This window comes from Astatotilapia calliptera, chromosome 17, assembly GCF_900246225.1.
Source record: "Astatotilapia calliptera chromosome 17, fAstCal1.2, whole genome shotgun sequence".
In the NCBI taxonomy this organism is placed as follows: domain Eukaryota; kingdom Metazoa; phylum Chordata; class Actinopteri; order Cichliformes; family Cichlidae; genus Astatotilapia; species Astatotilapia calliptera.
In genome coordinates, this window is record NC_039318.1 from 12,496,897 (window position 1) to 12,515,077 (window position 18,181).

At 40.8% G+C, this 18,181-nt stretch overlaps 1 protein-coding gene across 5 annotated transcripts in view; it reads left to right on the forward strand.

The window, feature by feature from the left end:
- Window positions 1-18,181, forward strand: part of lrp8 (low density lipoprotein receptor-related protein 8, apolipoprotein e receptor) — a 169,498-nt gene that overhangs the window by 130,269 nt on the left and 21,048 nt on the right. For all 5 annotated transcript variants that reach the window (XM_026146703.1, XM_026146706.1, XM_026146704.1 and 2 more), the window contains exons 9-13: window positions 1,605-1,730; window positions 9,347-9,518; window positions 12,769-12,993; window positions 14,574-14,692; window positions 16,042-16,181. In XM_026146703.1, the coding sequence (XP_026002488.1) occupies window positions 1,605-1,730; window positions 9,347-9,518; window positions 12,769-12,993; window positions 14,574-14,692; window positions 16,042-16,181 (782 nt within the window). The remainder of the gene's footprint in view (window positions 1-1,604; window positions 1,731-9,346; window positions 9,519-12,768; window positions 12,994-14,573; window positions 14,693-16,041; window positions 16,182-18,181) is intronic.

Below are 18,181 nucleotides of genomic sequence, written 5' to 3' on the forward strand. Positions count from 1 at the left end.
TTTTCACTGATTACCTAATGGGTCCGCCCACCCATTGTTACAGCCCTAGCAGGACCTCCTCCTGAAATCGTTCTTGTTTGGATGTGTCCTGCCATATCTCCTGCCTTTGGTGCCACCGTTTTTGTACGGCTGACTCCCATCAGCAATTAAGAATGCTTAAATCCAGAGAAAATTGAGCTCTAGGGCCAGAGAGAGCTTTGTTGGGTTGTTGCTGGTGAGCTGTGAGTATGGTGGTCTATTGCTCCTACTCTGTGGAGAGGAGTGTGTTTTGGTACTAACCCCCTTTGACTTATTTTTAGTTTAGTGATGATCACCTGAGTTTTGTTGTTTTCTTTCTTCAAAAGGTAATAGTGGCTGGTCTGTCTCTTTTAGTTTAGTTATTAATAGAAACATTAATAAAATCTGTTAATGTAATCATTTTGCCTCTCTGCCTCCTTTTTTCAACCCGGACACCTTTGTTACTTTCCCTCAACCACTGGACCTTTTTAGGGGACCAAGAGGGGGCTTGTCCGGGATCGCTGAAAATGGGAGTTTTGGAATTGTTAGCATTTGGTTTCTGATTATTTTGCTTGTAAATGGCTTGTGAAATGATGCGGAAACAAAGTTCAGCTCTAGAAACCGAGAATCAGTTCAACTTACTGCTAGCTATGTGACTCAAGCTCTCATTACAGTTGTACAGGGACCAGATAGCCCTTAACAAAGGGGCTAATACCACATACTCCAGAAGCAGCCCCTGCGGACACAGCAAGCAATGCCATTGAATGCCCTCTCTAAGTTAATAAGACAATAGTTGAGCAAAATCCCACGTCCCCTTAAATATGCTTAATGGGATGCAGAGCTTGTCCCGTGTTCCACAACCAGGACAAAAGCTGCATTGTTTCTCCTTAAGTTAGGGGCCGACTACTGGATGGACTCTCCTCTCCAGTATCCCAGCACAGACCATCCTAGGTAGGCTGAGAAAATCGGATCCCCCTGAAGTTGTAACATACCCTCTGGTGCCCTTTCTTGAAGAGGGGAACCACCATCCTAGAGGGCAGTCTAGAGGCACTCTCCCCAAGTTCTATCCAATTTTGCAGAGGTATGTCAGTTGAAACAGTTCAGAACATCCAGAGGCTTACAAACTCGAGTCCAGTCTCATCCACCCTGGGGACCTTCCACCATGGAGTTGTTTAACTACTTCAGTGATCTTGCCTCCAGTATTGGGAGGTTCATCCCCTTTGTCCCCAGATTCTGGTTACGCTGACCTTGGAGGACCTTGACCTGTAGCTTTAAATATGACCCTGAATGCGTTCAGAAATGTCAGATTTTCCATTTTTCCTAATTTATTTGGTTTAAGCTGTTTCCATATACAAACGTGTTTAACATCATTTCTATTATCCAGTTAAAACAGTGTTAGTCTGTTTCTCAAAAATATTAGTGTTACAACATTCAAATTTCTCAACAAAAGATCTCTCTTTTTTTTTTTTGAAGTGAGGATCCTGCTGAGAAAGGTTGTTAACATGCTAGAAACAGAAAATATTAGCTCTTTTATGTCTCAGTCTCCAGACAAATAGGACTGTGTGTGTCTTGATCTTTATGTCTTTGTGCCATGTTTCTCTCTGCAGACATAGACGAATGTGAGAACCCAGATGCCTGCAGTCAGATCTGCATCAACTACAAAGGGGATTACAAGTGTGAGTGCTATGAAGGTTATGAGATGGACCCTGCCTCTAAGACCTGCAAAGCCGTAGGTAGGGCATTTATCACACACACATTTTTGGAAGTGAATACACACACTGTCATTGATGGAAGCTCCCACCAAAATACAGTCGCACATACATATGAGGAATCACACATAGAAACCAACTCTCACATATTCAGCAACGGCGCTCCGACTCTAGCGCCGACTACCCAGTCACATCCTACGCAGTTCTCACACAGTGGCACTCCGTGAAAGGAGAGTATTGCTTTGTGTGCAGTTCTTGCACAGCAATCTGTGCAAAGATAAATATTTGCCATCTTTTTTCTGCAGCTCTCACTAATGAAAGTTTGCAGCCAGCTGCTTTTGCTCTCCCCAGAGTGTTAAGGGAAGGGTGTTATTTGGGGAAAAGGTCTGCCCACTCAATGCAGGACACAGGCAGGGTCTCTACCCATTGTTGGCTACAGCAAATACACTGAACAGCAGTTTGAATGAAAATAAAATCTTGTCCTCTAAGCTGCACTTGGCAAGTTTGCAACTGAAAAGAAGTCTTCCTTAATGCTATTCAAAACACAACTGTACATGAGCCCATTAGGTATACATGAGACTTGTTTGAAAGCACAATTTGGGTTCTTCTAATCAGTTCGCACAGTTTTCAGTCTGTTAGAGCTGACGTTAAAGATAACAATCCTGTGGTTACCAAGCCTTTAAGTACCTGCAGATAATGTTTCTATATATTTTACTTTAAGAAGTACAGGAAACAGACGGTCTAGAACAGGGGTAGGCAACTCCAGGCCTCAAGTGCTGTTGTCCTGCACTTTAGATATCACCCTGGGTCAGCACACCTGAATTAAATGGTTAGTTCATAACCAGGCCTCTGGAGAACTTCAAGACATGTTGAGGAGGTCATTTAGCAATTTGAATCAGCTGTAATTGACTAAGGACACATCTAGTCCTGCAGGACACCGTTACTCAAGGCCTGGAGTTGCCGACCCCTGGTCTAGAATGTGTTAACAGTGCATGCTTTCAAGTTTTTAACCTTATTAGCATGTCCCTACGATGTGTTGTTTCTGTGTTCGAAGACATATCGGTGAAATAAGCAGGCAACACAGTAGGTGACTAGCCTGACTGAACAAACCAGAACAACATGTTGCCTATGTTGCCACTGTAAAGTTCACTTTTCTTCTTCTTCCTATTTTCCAAAATCAGTTAACAGCTCAAACACGGATGGCTGAGGCATGGCCGAATTAGTCCAATATTGCAACTTATTTAGAGTAGAGACACAGAAGCAGACGTGGGTGGCTAGTATGCATCTCTTATATATGCATGAATATTCAAAGAAGTGAACATGCAAAGTTGCATCTGTACGGTGGCCCTGAGAGTCAAACGGACTACAACTTAAGAAAACACCAGCAGTAAGAAAAACGTTGCAAAAGCACACAAAACACAACGGAAATAGGAAAAAACACAAGGGAAGTGTTTCTGGGGAGACAATAACCCGACGGACCAGTTGCAGGAACCAAAATATGCTAAGAACTGCGCTGGGAGACAGAAGTGGAGGATCTATTGGTTTTGTGAGGAAAGAAAAGATGAGAGGTAAGTGTGTTAGTCTAACTATTAGCCTAATAATCCGTCATCAGTATTATATGAATCATGATAAAACACGCCTACCATGTTTTGGGTTCCTGCAACTGGTCCGTCGGGGTATTGTCTCCCCAGAAACACTTCCCAATACTGGAGGCAAGATCACAGAAACACTTCTCTTGTGCGTTTGGAAATCAGCTTTTTCCTATTTCTGTTTTCATGTTTCCTATTTCTGTTGTGTTTTGTGTGCCTTTGCAGCGTTTTTCTTATTGCTGGTGTTTTCTTAAGTTGCAGTCTGTTTTGCCTCTCAGGGCCACCGTACATCTGAGCCATATGAAGACATTAAGGGATTGCCTTTACAAAAAAACAAACAAACTTCTAAATATGCAATTTTAGTTTTCAATTTTAACTTTTACGGATAGGTACCTGCTATCTTGCTACATGTGCTAACGATTTAAAATATGTATACATTATATTTCTAGGCTAGAAATTACCTCATGTTCTGGTGATGTTAATTCCTTTCTACTCTCTATTTACATACATTGAGAATGGAACTTTTAACTGATTGACTTACACAGCAAATTACTTTTCGGCGAGAGAGAAAGGAGTGTTATTAGTAATTACGGTCTGAGGTTAAGTCATTACAGGGTAAACTGGTCTGATAATGAGTGCTTAAAGCAGAAAACAGACCTTCACTTCTAACCTAAGTGGCATAAAAAACAGCATTGATTGCTTTGTGTCTCTGTGTGGGAATCTTTATTACTGTTAGGTAGACCAAACATCCTTATTGGAGGCCAGGCCATTTATAAGATGGCAGCATGGAGAAGCAGAAGAGAAATGAGATAGATACTTACGCGGTATATGACTTATTTCTCTGCTCGTGTATACATACTGTTCATCATTACATAGCATAGCCAAAGGAGACAAAAAAAGAAGTCTGAAATGTGACTGGATGGATTCCTGTTTAAGTTGAGGATTGTTTATTCAGAGGAACAAATCGGGTTGGGACCATAAGTACAGGGATGCCTGTTTTGTGAAGCTGAGGTAATTTGGATTTAATGAAGCTGCATTTTGCTTATGAACTCATTTCTAGACTCGCACGTGCGCAGCAACAGAAATCACCGTACATGTACACAGCGCATAAGTAGTTATTTTGAGGAGTCACGTCATGATTTCTACACAAATGCAATTCCCCTGCGACTGACTGGTTAGGAGGAATGTCACGTTCTGCGATGAGATAGGAAACGAACCCGGTGCCAATATCATATGCACATATTGAAGTTCAGAAGCTGTCATACTCATATCATCTGAAGGTTATTAAAGTTGCATATAAGTCCATTTTTAGATATGCTGTTGCTGTGAGTTGAGTCTGTGTAGGTAATTGTGAAAACGCTACGATGTGTTTGGTGTACAGTAACTGCGTTTCATTTATAATCCTAGAATGCGCTTTCTGTCTCTGCAGATTCATTTCAGAGTAATACACAAGTGTTACACCAGCAGTGCTAATTCAAAGTAACATCTCAGGCTGGAGTCATGATGTGACTTCTTTTCTCAGCTCTGTGTGTGTGAGCATTATATGGCAGAATCCAGGAAATTGACCAGATAGTCTCGTTTTTAGCTAATGGCAGCAAAGCAGGATGTACACACTGACGGGGTGAACCATACATGCGTGCATACTTGCAAATTAGGCCAGTCATGGCAGACGGCTGTCTCTCCCTGGTCCTGCCGGAGGTTGTTCTTTCCCACTGTCGCCGAGTGCTTGTTCAAAGAACTTGGCAACATTGATTGTTGGGGTTTTCTCTGTATTATTGTCGGGTCTTTACCTTAAAATATAAAGCACATTGAGGTGACTGCTGTTGTGATTTGGAGCTATAAATAAAACTGAATTGAATTTGATATTTTATCCTCCGGAGTTTGTCACTTGTTCACTACAATTAGCAAATCTAAGTTGTAACAATAAAATTAACTTCGTACTAATTAACACAGGCTTAGTGGCTGTATTAAAAAAAACCCTATTTAAAATACTTCAATTAAAGTCTGTGAAATTAAAAGAAATAGAAATGAATACAATGGCGAAGGGTGTAACAGCTGTGGGACTACATAACAGGTACACTCGATAAATGCACGACAGGCTGCGGCAGTGATGCAGAGGAAAGTTACAAACTGCCTTTGGTCCAAAGTGTTGTGTTATTTTTCTGTTCTCTTGTTTCGTTCACTTGTGTCTCGTCATCTCTCTCATCTGTAGTGTACTGCAGGCTTCACCTCAGAGCTGAGAACAATTTGTACCTTTCTTGACAGTTTGATTACACACTTCTCAGAAAGGTTTTAAAGGACTGGACAAATTCTTTTCCCCCCCATTGTCAGAAGATTTTGCCACAGGACCAAAAATGTTGCTGAATAATGTCAAAACTCATCAAAAGTTGTGTCTTGTCTTCAATTATGATGTTATTTAGCATTTAATTCTGTTTGTCTGGAAAGAAACTGGTCAAATTAAACCAGAATTAAGGTTCAAATTTACACATCTTTATTCTCCTACTTTAACTGATCTATTAAGCACATCAGTGTTCTCATCATGAAAGTCCAGGCACCGACAATTTTTTATATATAAAATATAAATAAAATATAAAATATAAGCACATGTGGCCTTTAACCACAAGAATAACGAAGTGTTATGTAAGCGGCTTTGTGTTAACGAATGACAGGAAAGTTGAATGACTTTTGACACAGCTGTCGATGGGAAGTTCATTTCTGTTCTCCGCTGTCGCATCTGTTCGTCATTATGTAGCACGGTTTGTAAGTCTTAACAACAAGTCTTAACAAGCACTTCTGACCTTGACGTGCGTGCATTTTTCCAGACATACCATCATCCTATTTACCTCCTCTAGTGCTGGCCAGTTCACAAAAGCTGCAGCTAAACATCGCTGTCAGCCTGCAGAATTTCTCACCATTATTTCTGACCTTTCTGTCTGTCTTTTTTTGGGGGGGATTTCTTTTTTTATTTACCTCTTACTTTGTGAAGCTCACAACATAAACACCTGGAAATCAGTGCTCCTGCAGCATCTAACAGTGTTTCCCAGGCTGCACTTATCCTTTTGCAGCTTTATCTTAATTGGCTGATGGGGCAGAGCAGCCCTGAACGAGCACTGCAGATTAAAATATATTTACAGAACCATGTTGCTGTTCAGATAGCTGACTGTAGCTTTGCAGTATCTTGTAGAAGAGATAATCTTGGACTTTTTGATGACATCTGTAGTGCTGGGGCCTTTTGGAAAACAGTGACTCAGCTTCTTTTTTTCTTTTTAAAAAAAATAAACTTCAGAAGGACATATTGCTGTGACAACACCGATGAGGGATAAGAGATATTGTCGTGAAAAAGTGAGTCTGTGGGGATTGATGAAAGACATGTCGGAGTTATCCATGTCCTCATTATACAGGCTTCAAAATGTTCTTACTTTTCTCTCTCTTTTTCCCACTTTCCCATGTTTTCACTTGTTTTGTTGATGGCTTTTTCCTTCGTCCTTCCTTAATTACATCCTCTTAATGATCTTTTCTCCCTGACTTTACCTGCATTTGTCAGATTTACTTGCGCTTGCCTGTTCCTTTGTCTCTGTCTCGCTTTCTCGCTCGCTCGCCCTCTCAGCAGGGGAAATTGATGATTACAAACCAGCAGTAAGAGAAAAATGATTGGATCCTAGCAGTAGTAGAACTGTAATATTTTCTCCTTGTGCAGTGGCCTGTAATAAACCAGGGCTGAGGAAACCTGTCAAAGCACGGTTGAGTCTGTGTGAAAGTAGGAGTTTGTGCTGTCTGTGCACGCTCGAACGTTGCTTCCGGCCGGCTTTGTCTTGTTTGAATGCTGTTTTGATTTTTGTGGACAGTGGAGAATAAAGATGACGTGACAGCTAGGACAGAGAACAAATGTGAAAAAACGTGCTGGAAAATGTAATGGGAGTGGCAATCCAGGACACACCAGTGCTGCTAAATTAAAAGAAACATTGATGTCTTATTAGCTGCACTGTAGTGAGAGTCCAGGACTACATTTCTTGTATTTTAGGTTGAAAGTGCTTGATGACAAAAATATAGATGTCACAGCAATGCTCCCATGCTCACAAACTAAGGTATCTCTGTGTGCTAGAGTTGACCTTGTCACCTACCTAGAATTATTCAAATGCTTGAGCCATCCTCACCTTCAGTCAGCTGAAGTGTGTCCGCTACCAGGTAACTAATGTGCCAGCAAACGCCACATCCTGAATGCCCCTGAAAAAACCCCCCAGCAATGCACTGTTGTACTTAAAATAGACTGTGGCATGGCTCTTGTTGGGTCACTTCACTAACAAGAGTAATGTAACTTTTTCCAACAGTAGGACACCACACTTGCATCTTTATTCCAAAACAATAGTCTTTAAAAAGGGGTGTGTGTTTTCCATGTGGACTGAATCATACCACATACATCATTTTCCCTGTTGTGCATAATTGTGTGAAAAACTCACTCAATAATATGATGTTGTTCTAAAATCTGTGTGTAGATGGGAAACATTATTATTTTAAAGGGGTTGTTTGGATACATAATTTATGTTCACATCATCAAAAATACATGCTTTAAGGACCTAAATAGTACAAATGCAAAGTACAGTTGGCTTACATTATGTTCCCTTTTGGGAATAAGGCTAAACACTCAGCACTACCCACGGTATCTTTGTACACAACAGTATGTAGGTTATTAGACTGGTGAAGAATAGCAAAGGGAAACACTAGAACAGCCTATTTTGTGTGTATGTGTGTTAACAAAATGTCACAATGTTCCCAGGAATGGGCGTCCCAATAAATTCCTCTTAAGGTCAGGCCATGCAATGCCCAGAGAAATTGCTTAAAACCCCAAGAGCTACATCTCAGACTTTAAAAAACCCTATTAGGGTGTTAAATGTCAAAGTTCATGACAGTTCATGATGCCACAAAAAGATTGAACAAGTGTGGCGATAGCCTCTTCTCTTAAGAAAGACAGCGGCAAACACACCTTAGCTTTACAGAGTTCATCTGAGGAAACCACAAGACTTCTGGAACCATGTCCTGTGGACAGATGAGAACAAAGTGGAAATGTTTGGCCATAATGCACAGCCCCACGTTTGGCAAAACCCAAACACGACATAATCAACACAAACACTTCATACCAACTGTCAAGCACGATGCTGTATACCAAAGTATTTTAGAATCAAATATGAGGCCATCTGACTGACAGCTAAAGCTTTACCCAAATTCAGTCATGCTACAAGACAATGATGTCAAACACAGCAGCAAATCTATAACAGAATGAAAAAGAAAAGAATGAAGGTGTTGCAAAGGTCCAATTAAGGTCATCCAGACCTACACCCGAGTTATGCATCATCCTGCCAAAACTCAATGAACTGAACCAACGTTGTGAACAGTCAACCAAAGTTCTTCAGTAGCTTCAAGTTATTGCAAAGGTGATTCTACAAGCTACTGAATCATGAAGAGTACTTAGTTTTTCAGAGGACTGCATAGAGTCCTATCAGAACTTCGGCTTTCGTGTGATTGTGTAGATTTGAAAACTGTGGAGCAACGACTGCAAAGGCTCTGTCACCTCTTTGCTTGAGGCATGACCTTGAGACATGTACAGTAAGAGGCCTTCACCAGTGGGTCTGTGAGACTGGGAAATATTGGTGAATATAAATGAATAAGACTGGTAATACAAGCTAGGGGCCGCCCATTAAGAGCCTTGATCAAACAACCATAAACTGAATTCTAAAATGAGGCACGATGCCAATGCAGAGAGGCCAGGACTGGAGTGATGTGCTCATACTTTCGGTTCTAGTCAGCAGTCTAGCTGCAAATGCCTATAACAGTACAGATTCACAAGTTCAGCTTTCACGTACAGGTATTTTGCAAGGGTAACAAATATTTCCCTGTGACATACCAAGAGCAAAAGCAGTACAAACAGCCCATATTTGGTAGGTTCCTAATTTAGAGTCACAGCAGTGGGTTACAGAGCAGATGAGCTGTTCTGTATAACTTCTCTGTCCAGTGGTTTCATTGATGGTAACATAAACATCTTTCCTTTTCCAACAGGAAAGAGTCCGTACCTGCTGTTCACTAACCGTCATGAAATCCGTCGTATTCACCTGCTGAAGAGTGAGTACACACAAGTGGTCCCTACACTGAAGAATGCCGTGGCCCTGGATGTGGACGTGTCCACCAACAAGATGTTCTGGTGTGATCTGTATCATCAGAAAATATACAGGTACACACACATACACAATGACAAGTTATATTTATTTTTTAAATTATTTATTTAACCCTATCAGGTACTGCTACACAGAACTGAAAACGCACTAGATTTTGCTGGATCATTCTGTTTAATCGACAGAAAAATGATCTATAATTGTATATTTCAGTGTAATTATTGAAATGCTGTAAATGATGTGTATATATTCTGTCTATAAAGGCAGAGGAAGCCCATATAAAACGATGAAACCCACTGTATAGACGCAGGACCTTAAAGTTAGATAACTCACTTTTGTCATTCTTCAGCCAACATGTTCATTATCTTTCTCCTCTGTCCATCCATCTTGTGTGCTTCAACCTGTCACACCTTCTGGTAGTGAGTCAGCCGCACCTGTTTGTCCTTCACACACACTGTGTGAGTCTGTGTGTGTGCACATATCATAGCTTTGCACATACATTTGTGTGTGTGTTTGTGTCACCCTGATGGCTGACAGGTTGTGGGAGGGGCTTTCTATCATCTCAGCTGAGCCATATGCTCTCACTAATTTCACTGCCTCAATAATCGCTGCCATTATTCATCTCCATACACACACATTCACACGCAGACATTCTCCCACACAAACTTGGTAACACAGTCAAGGGCTTGTGACAGGGAACGGACAAATGAACTCATTTTTCACAGCGAAGTCTATTTTTCGATGCCGTAAATAAACTCACATATCAAAAGTTGCTTTAAGTAGCAAACAGCAAGGGAAGTTATACAGCTTAATCTACTTGGCGTTGTCCTTGATGGTGTTTTCTTTTCTCTAATCTTTCAAAGCAAAATCTTCTGCACTTGCACCCAAGTGCATAGCATCAGAATCAAGTTTTCCTGCTGTTTAGAATATCTGCTCTTTTTGACATTACCATATGTTTTCTTTTCTCCTGTAACGCCACAGTAGAATATATGTAAGCAAATTGTCCAAGTTGCCTTGGTGACAGATCTTAACCCCAGGTAGAGATGAAATTAGAAATCGGAGCTTATTAGGTTGGACTACTATCAGTAAATTGTGGGGTTTTTTTTATTTATTTTGTTTTGTTCCCTGATAAGGTGATATACGAAATAGTTAGGCTTATTAAAGTCTGCACTACTCATTCACCCTCAATGTGATAATGTGGTTTTCCAGACTAATTCATAGTGATTAGCATGCCACGGGTCGATGACTTGTTACCTTCTCCCAATGATGGAGATGTCTGTTGCAAACAATGGTTCAACCAATTAAACATGCAATCTGCTCAGTGGACTTGGACTCATCTGTCTCTGTCTTATTCTTCACTGTGCCCGAAGCCTCTGTTCAGCCCACCAACCTGTTCAACCTAAGTCTATGTGAAGATTTTCTAACTCAAATTAAGGACATAGTGAAATTAGAGTGAGTAAAAGAATATAAAGTGGATATAAAACATCTTCATAGCACTGTCAAAATATCTGGATTTGTGATGTTGAGAAAATATGACCCCAAGAAAAATGACTTCAGAACTTTGTCCATTTTTAATGTGACATGCATAAATTAAAAGCCATGGTCCAGAAAAAGCTTATAAAGCGTTAACGAGATCTCATGATTTAAAGGTATCAGTCAGGAGAAGGGTACACAAGAATGTCCAAGCTGTAAAATATACCATAAAATACATTGTGTTTTACTCAAAATGGACGGAAATATGAGCAGTTCCAATACTGATACCAATTTGGCACAAAAACTTAAAGCAGCTGCTAGATGAAAATGATGAGGAATTTCACCCTTTAGCACAACAATGACCCAAATCATCCAATTCTACAAAAGAATGTCTTCACCTGATGATTAAAGTTTTGGAAAGACTTAGACCTGAATCCAAATCAAAACCTGTGGGGTGACCTGACGATGATTTGTGGTACTTTTCCAAAGAAGACTGTTAAGTATTGCCAAATCAAGAGACGCAGTGCTGTGGCAAACTCCTAGCCAAAAAGACTGAACGGTGTAGTAAAATCAAAAGAGGTATTTAACAGTATTTTAGTCTAAGGCTGCGTACATTTGTGCAGCCAGGTAATAGTAAGTTTTTCAGTGATTGTCCCCCACCCAAATAGAATTGAAGAGTGACTGTGAATTGTGCAGGTTAAACTTTAAAGGTGGAAATGATTTTCTTAAATCGTTTACCTTGATCTCATTTTCTTCATTTTTATACATCATGAAAACCTGACGTGTTGAATTTTTTTATATCCGCTGTGTTTGTAAAAATTAAATATTGGAGAAATTGAACAAGAGATTAAACAGAAAACATGTTTTAGTGGAACTCGCGATTACTCAGTATCAAAGAACAGAATGTAATGCAAAAGAAAATTGTTTCAAATTGAATTTGTGTCAAATGTAATTTTTGTTCTGGCGTTTTCAGTAGAGTTCAGTAGCTGCATGCTGCATCAATAACACGATGGGTTTCCTTCATGTCCACAATGCTTGAGCCGTTTTAATTTACCCTCGAGGGTTAAACAGTGTGGTGTTGGATCCATGTTACAAACCCTGAGGCACTCTTGAGAACCCATAGATTATCTATCACACTCACACAATAACATCCCACACTCACCTGACTGTAAAGATGAAGACATTTGGGTTGGCAAAATGTAACAGTGAGCATCTCCAAGCTCTGACTACCAGTCAACCTTCTTCTTTAGTTAAGATGCACCTCCCGTCTCCTCTTACTCCTGTAGGCGTTGCTAAAATGTGAAGGCACTGTGCAACTTGGGACATTGCTTGTCCCAACCTTTTATCAAGCATTTTTTCTTCCATCTTGCTCTTGCATTCATATATTGTCGAGGCAGTAATCTATTAAGTTTTAACATTTTTCACCAGTAAAGGAAATGTCAGTGGGGAATGGGGATAGAAGAGTTGACAGAGTAAGTGGACGGAGTAGGAAAATCAAAGAAACTGAAGACAAGAAAGGGACACTCGGTTAAAGGGGAGATATAGGCATGTGGTGCTGATAGAAAAAGACAGACTCATTCTCCCTGGGAGGCTGTGTTTGGTGTGAAGGCTGAAGTTGTTATAAAGGTGTCAGGATTGGGTGCCCCTCACACCTGAATAGAGTGAAGAATCTATGTTCCCAACAAGATATCTAAGCCACTCACAATCAAGTCATTCCTCCCAAGGAAAGGAAGCCAGACGGTAGTAAATCCATCGTGCCAGCACCTCTGTGATGGATTAGGCTTTTATAATTTCCAGATTACTTACTGATACATTTCCTTTCCATCCGCCCACCAGCGCTTACATCAACAAGGCCAGTGACTCATCACAGCAGGTGACGCTCATCGATTCGCTCCACTCCCCGGAGGGCCTTGCTGTCGACTGGGTCCACAAGAACATCTACTGGACGGACTCAGGCAATAAGAGCATATCTGTCGCTACGGGAGATGGCAGGAAAAGGAAAATGCTCATAACCACCGAGCTGAACGAGCCACGAGCCATCGCTGTGGATCCGCACCAAGGGTGAGTTGGGTTAGTTTTAGGGTAAAGGGATTTTGAAAAGATGCACAAAGGAGCAAAAGATTGCAAAGGAGTTGAGCAAAAAGGCAGGAAGGAGGGAGGGCGAGTAAGAGGTCCTACTGTCATTGTGTGTGTGTGTCTGTAAAAGCCAGTGTTGTTATAGTAGAAAGAGATTGGGTGTAGAAGTTGGCCTAAAGTCAATAAAGGCTATTTGTAGCACTGAGCCCATCTGTTAGATTAAGCACTTTAACAGTTTTCTTGAGATGGGATGTAACACTTTGTCTTCCCTTTCTAACTCTTTCCATTTGTCTCGGGTGCCTTGAGCTCCCCAAAGACGTCTTTTCACAGCTCTACAAAGCTAGACTAGCATGAAATACATGCAAATGAAGCCACGATTTCAGTTTTATCATGGACACACATATTCAGATAAGGTCCAAGTTTCCAGTACCTGCTGTTTTGCACAGTGCTTTCCCTTATATGTTTTCAATGCCTGTCTTACTAATAATACAGTCATTTTGCAAAGAAAATGAGAGAAGATGTCTGTGGAACATCGTGTGACTGAGTACAGTTGATTTTGTCAGTTAAGAGTTTTTCAGAACAATTGACATTGCATATTAACCTCTCTTCACTGGTCCTAGCAAAGTTACTCCTTTCATTTCTGACACTGAACTGGCCGTGCCTTAATGATACAACATGTATATAAAGATGAACAATGGCATCTCTCACTGGTTTTGGACTGTATTTGGGTGATAAGCTGTATGTTAAGTTATCAGCTAATGCTAGCTAGACACACAGATAAGCTGCTAGTTATTAAGTAACAGACAAATAAAATACTAGCTTTCACTCACCAAAAGTAGAGCACACAGGAAGCCATATTATTTGTTAGATGATTGTATTAAAAGTTCAAAAGGTCACAAACGCAGAAACAAAAAGGTCCAGTTCAATGACTTGAAGTAGCGGAAGTTGAAGCCTTGCCGCGAGTTGGTGCTATAACCGCCTGCATTCAAGCGTCACGCTCCACAGCACTAATAATTCACAACTTTAAGTATTAATACTTTAAGCCCCTATAAAGGGATGAAATGTAAAGATGTCACAAAGGTGGAAAATTACTTTTTATACCAAGCTAGAAACTTTTTTCACCCCTGCTCTAAAGCTAGGCACTCAGCCACAGATAGCCACACATTGGTTTCTGAAGTGCCATATTGTATTGAAGCTTTTGCCATCACCAGCTTGGTTGGCAAAAAACCCGAGTTGACAAGAAGTCAAGTGTGAAACCGCACAATCATTGGCTAATGACTTCTGATGGACCGCTATTAGCCATCAAGTGTGCGGTTTTTATATCATTTTGTAACATGGTTATAAAATATTTCAGTTGATATTTTATTCAGTATGACCCAAAACAAATGAGTAAAATCAGAAAGCCATTTCTTGTAGCCTTCTGTAAGACTTCAGGTCTCTTTTACAACCACAGCTATCACCATCTGGTGGCCCTCAGAGAGAATGCAGGCAGGTCACGTTGGCTTGATTTCTCAGCCTCCGAGGTTGCTGCTTCAATTTAATCTAACTTGTGTATCTTCCCGCAGGTTTATGTACTGGTCAGACTGGGGAGGTCAGGCCAAAATTGAGAAGGCTGGGATGAATGGAGTGGATAGACAAATTTTGGTGTCTGAACACATTGAATGGCCCAATGGAATAACTCTAGGTAAGGAAAAAAACATGTAGCTTTGAACATTCAAAGCCCACGGAAGAAGGATGAAAAGCTAGAAGATGATGCCCAGATAGAAAAATCAATCAGCTCTGACAGCAGTTTTGTTAAAAAAAAAAAAAAAGGTTATTATGCTGACATTGCTTTTAGAGAGAGAGAGAAAAAAGTGTCTCGAGTGAATTCAACACAAAGAAAAAAAACAACACATGGAGGAAAGCCAGAGAGAGACAAACAGCACAAGTTGAGAGAAGAAAATAGTCTATGGGTGCTGAAACCCAAGTAGCTCTTATTGTTATATACCTCAGTTTGTGTCTGGCTCTCATCAATCAAGCCAGTGAGTATGAGGCTCCGAATTAATAAGCCAGACGCTCTGTGCTGTCGATACCTCCCCTCATCCCTTTCAACTCCCTCCGAAGCACCAGCCAATTCCTCTCAGCTGCCCTTGCCTGAGGAGAAATAGAAGCACACAGTCGCCACACTCTGTGGAATTGAGGTGTCGCCGCATCTGTATGAAAACAAATTATTTTTTGGAATAAGGCGAATGAGAGGTTTGGCGCCAGGCGGCTGTGGGAGAGAGAGGGTGAATTGTGTTCCCCTGGTCATTGATTTCATAGAGACCACCGAACAGTGCAGGTGATTGAGTCAGGAGAGGTGAATGGGGACAGAGAATCGTGTTAATTCTCTTCCCCCTTCAGTTTACTTTGGTGCTTTTATTGGATGCTTTTTTTTCATATACTTCCAGTGTTTTACCAATTTCGAATTGCTTATTGCACACAAAAGCTTAATTCTTTATTAATTACTAATTAAATTCTTGCTTTCTGTTTTTTAAATGTTTTTCTTAAAAGCATAATCTTAGAGTCTGGTGAAAAAAAGAGTAATACAGGGATTATTTCCTTTGCTGTTTAAATTCAATGTGGTGTTTCGATTTCAAAGTAAACACCACAACACTTTGCCGCTCGTAGCAAGGACACAACAATGATTTGGGCCTAATATAAATAATATAGCAGTGGCTGAAATGTGGAGTTATTTGAGATTTGCGAAACAGCAAAGTTTGTCTTTAAAATAGGTCCAGCAAGACTAATGAATCTGTTCAAGGGCATATATATTTTCTCCAGCAAAGAAGTCAAGCGGCAATATTACAATCACATCTGTGTTTTCTTAGTACGGGGCTGAGGTCGTCATGTCAAAGAAGATTGATTGTGTAGCTACTGGGCCATTACATCCATATACCCCTCACCCTGGGCCGTTTCACTCTGAGTGACCTCTCTCTCTCTCCATTCACCTTCTCCCCTACCCCCTCTTGATTTTGTTCTCTCTCACTCTCCCCCTTCCCTGCATGTTCTCAGACTTGTCCAACAGACGACTTTACTGGGTGGACTCCAAGCTGCACCTGCTGTCCAGCGTGGATTTCAATGGTGACAACCGCAAAGTGCTGCTCTCCTCGCATCACCACCTGGGCCATCCCTTTGCCCTCACTGTCTTTGAGGTACAGCAGTTGAGAATTGAGATTCAAATGCAAAGAATCAGACCAGGCGGTAATGCCAGAGCTCTGGTCTGGTGCATACAGCTGTTTCTGTAATATGCATTTTTGAAAGTGTGCAGTGTTTTGTTTCGTTTCCAACCTTTTGGGCAAATTTTAGTTTATGCTAATGTAATAATTCATCATTAGACTATATCATCATACAGGGATATAGTTTCTGCTCTAGCTGTATACCTATTGAAATATATGCTGAACAGTTTATTAGGTACACCTTGCCACTAAGGGTTGGAGCTGGAAACATTCCTACGATTTTGGTCCATATTGGCATGAAGGCATCAAACAGTTAGATGTGAATCTTTTGTGCTACCACATCCCAAAGGTCCTTTTTTGGTCTGGTGACCGTGGAAGCCATTTTTGTATGGCGAACTCCCTGTCATTTTCAAGAAACCAGTTTGAGATTATTTGAGTGGCATGGTATGGAGAATTATGCTGCTGGAAGCAGCCATCAGAAGATGAGTACACTGTGGTCGTAAAGGGATGGATATGGTCACCAACAATACTCATAAGTTAGTAGAGGGTAGGGACCAACGAATGCCAAGAACTTTCCCCTGCACTATTTCATCACCACCAGACTGAACTGTTGATATAAGGCAGGATGGATTCTTGCTTTCATTTTATTTATGCCAAATTCTGACTTTACAATCCGAATGTAGCAGCAGAAACTAAGACTCATCAGATCGGGGATCATTATTCTAATCTTGTGTTGTCCAGTTTTGGTGAGCCTGTGTACGCTGTAGCCTCAGTTTCCTGTTCTTAGCTGACAGTAAAATATGTTCATGCGTAGGGTTTCTGTCTTGGTTAATGTCCTTGGTTAGATTAAATTTCTCAGTGTATGTCTTATATAATTTTGGTTTAGGGTTGGGTTTAATTTGAAATCAGTTTGCTTAAAGTTTCTTAAATAAATGTGAAGAATGCAGAACTCTTTTTAAGTATATATGGACATACACAGCACGCTTTTTCTTTATTTCCTAATAGAGTTAGTGGGAGGCTTTACCTGGAAGGTAAACAAGATCCAGAAGTTCTTATTTCACTCCCAAAATAAATGTAAACACACACACACACACCAAAGGGGTCTCAGATCAGTTATCGCTGCCTTGTAAGTGACAATCACATCTTGTCTGTTGATTCCCAACATGGTTGCGTATTTCTAGACTTGCAGTGAGCAAAATTTTAGCAGTGGGTTTTTAAGTATACTGTTTTGATGCCATTTATTACTATGCTTGTTCATCGTCATAAATGGAGGACTGACACACATCTTCAAAGTGTACTAGCGGTAAAAGACGTGCGAGAACTAGAGGGGGAGAGATGAGTCAGTGCAGGGACATGGCTGACTGACTGAAAAGAAATGGAGATGTTATAGAAGTATAGAAGCAGGATAAATCCAGAGAAGGAATTGTTGTTTGTTTGCTGACGAGTGTAGAGTCACAATAGAGTGCATCAATCAATAAAACTAATTTGGGTGTATTTATTGAGGTGGGAGTGAATCGGTACGTTAGGGCCCATCAAGCATAGATGATGGTGTGGAAGGTGGAAAACAACTGGAGGAGGGAGGAGAGAGCAAGGATGAAGGTGGGGAAAGTGGTAGGTGAAAATGTGATCAGTAAGTAGTGTTTGCTCCATTCCCCTCTTTGCTGCACACACTGTGTGTGATGATGGGAAAGCAAAGGGAAGAAGGGACATCCATCATGCCCAGCTGAGAGCGCGTGAGGGTGTGCGCGTCTGTGTGTTTGCGTGCAAAAGAGAGAAAGAAAACCGATGTTTCGAGCAGCAGTGAAAGTTCACCCCAGGAGATTAATAGCTCTCGGCTCTTCTGGTCTTTCTTCTGCTCTGGTTATGATATAGACCAAATTAAAAACCTTTAGCAGCACAGGAGGATGTCACGGTGCCTACAGACCGATAATGGGAAGTTTGTTACTTTTAGAATTGCATCGTTCAAATTTTGAACT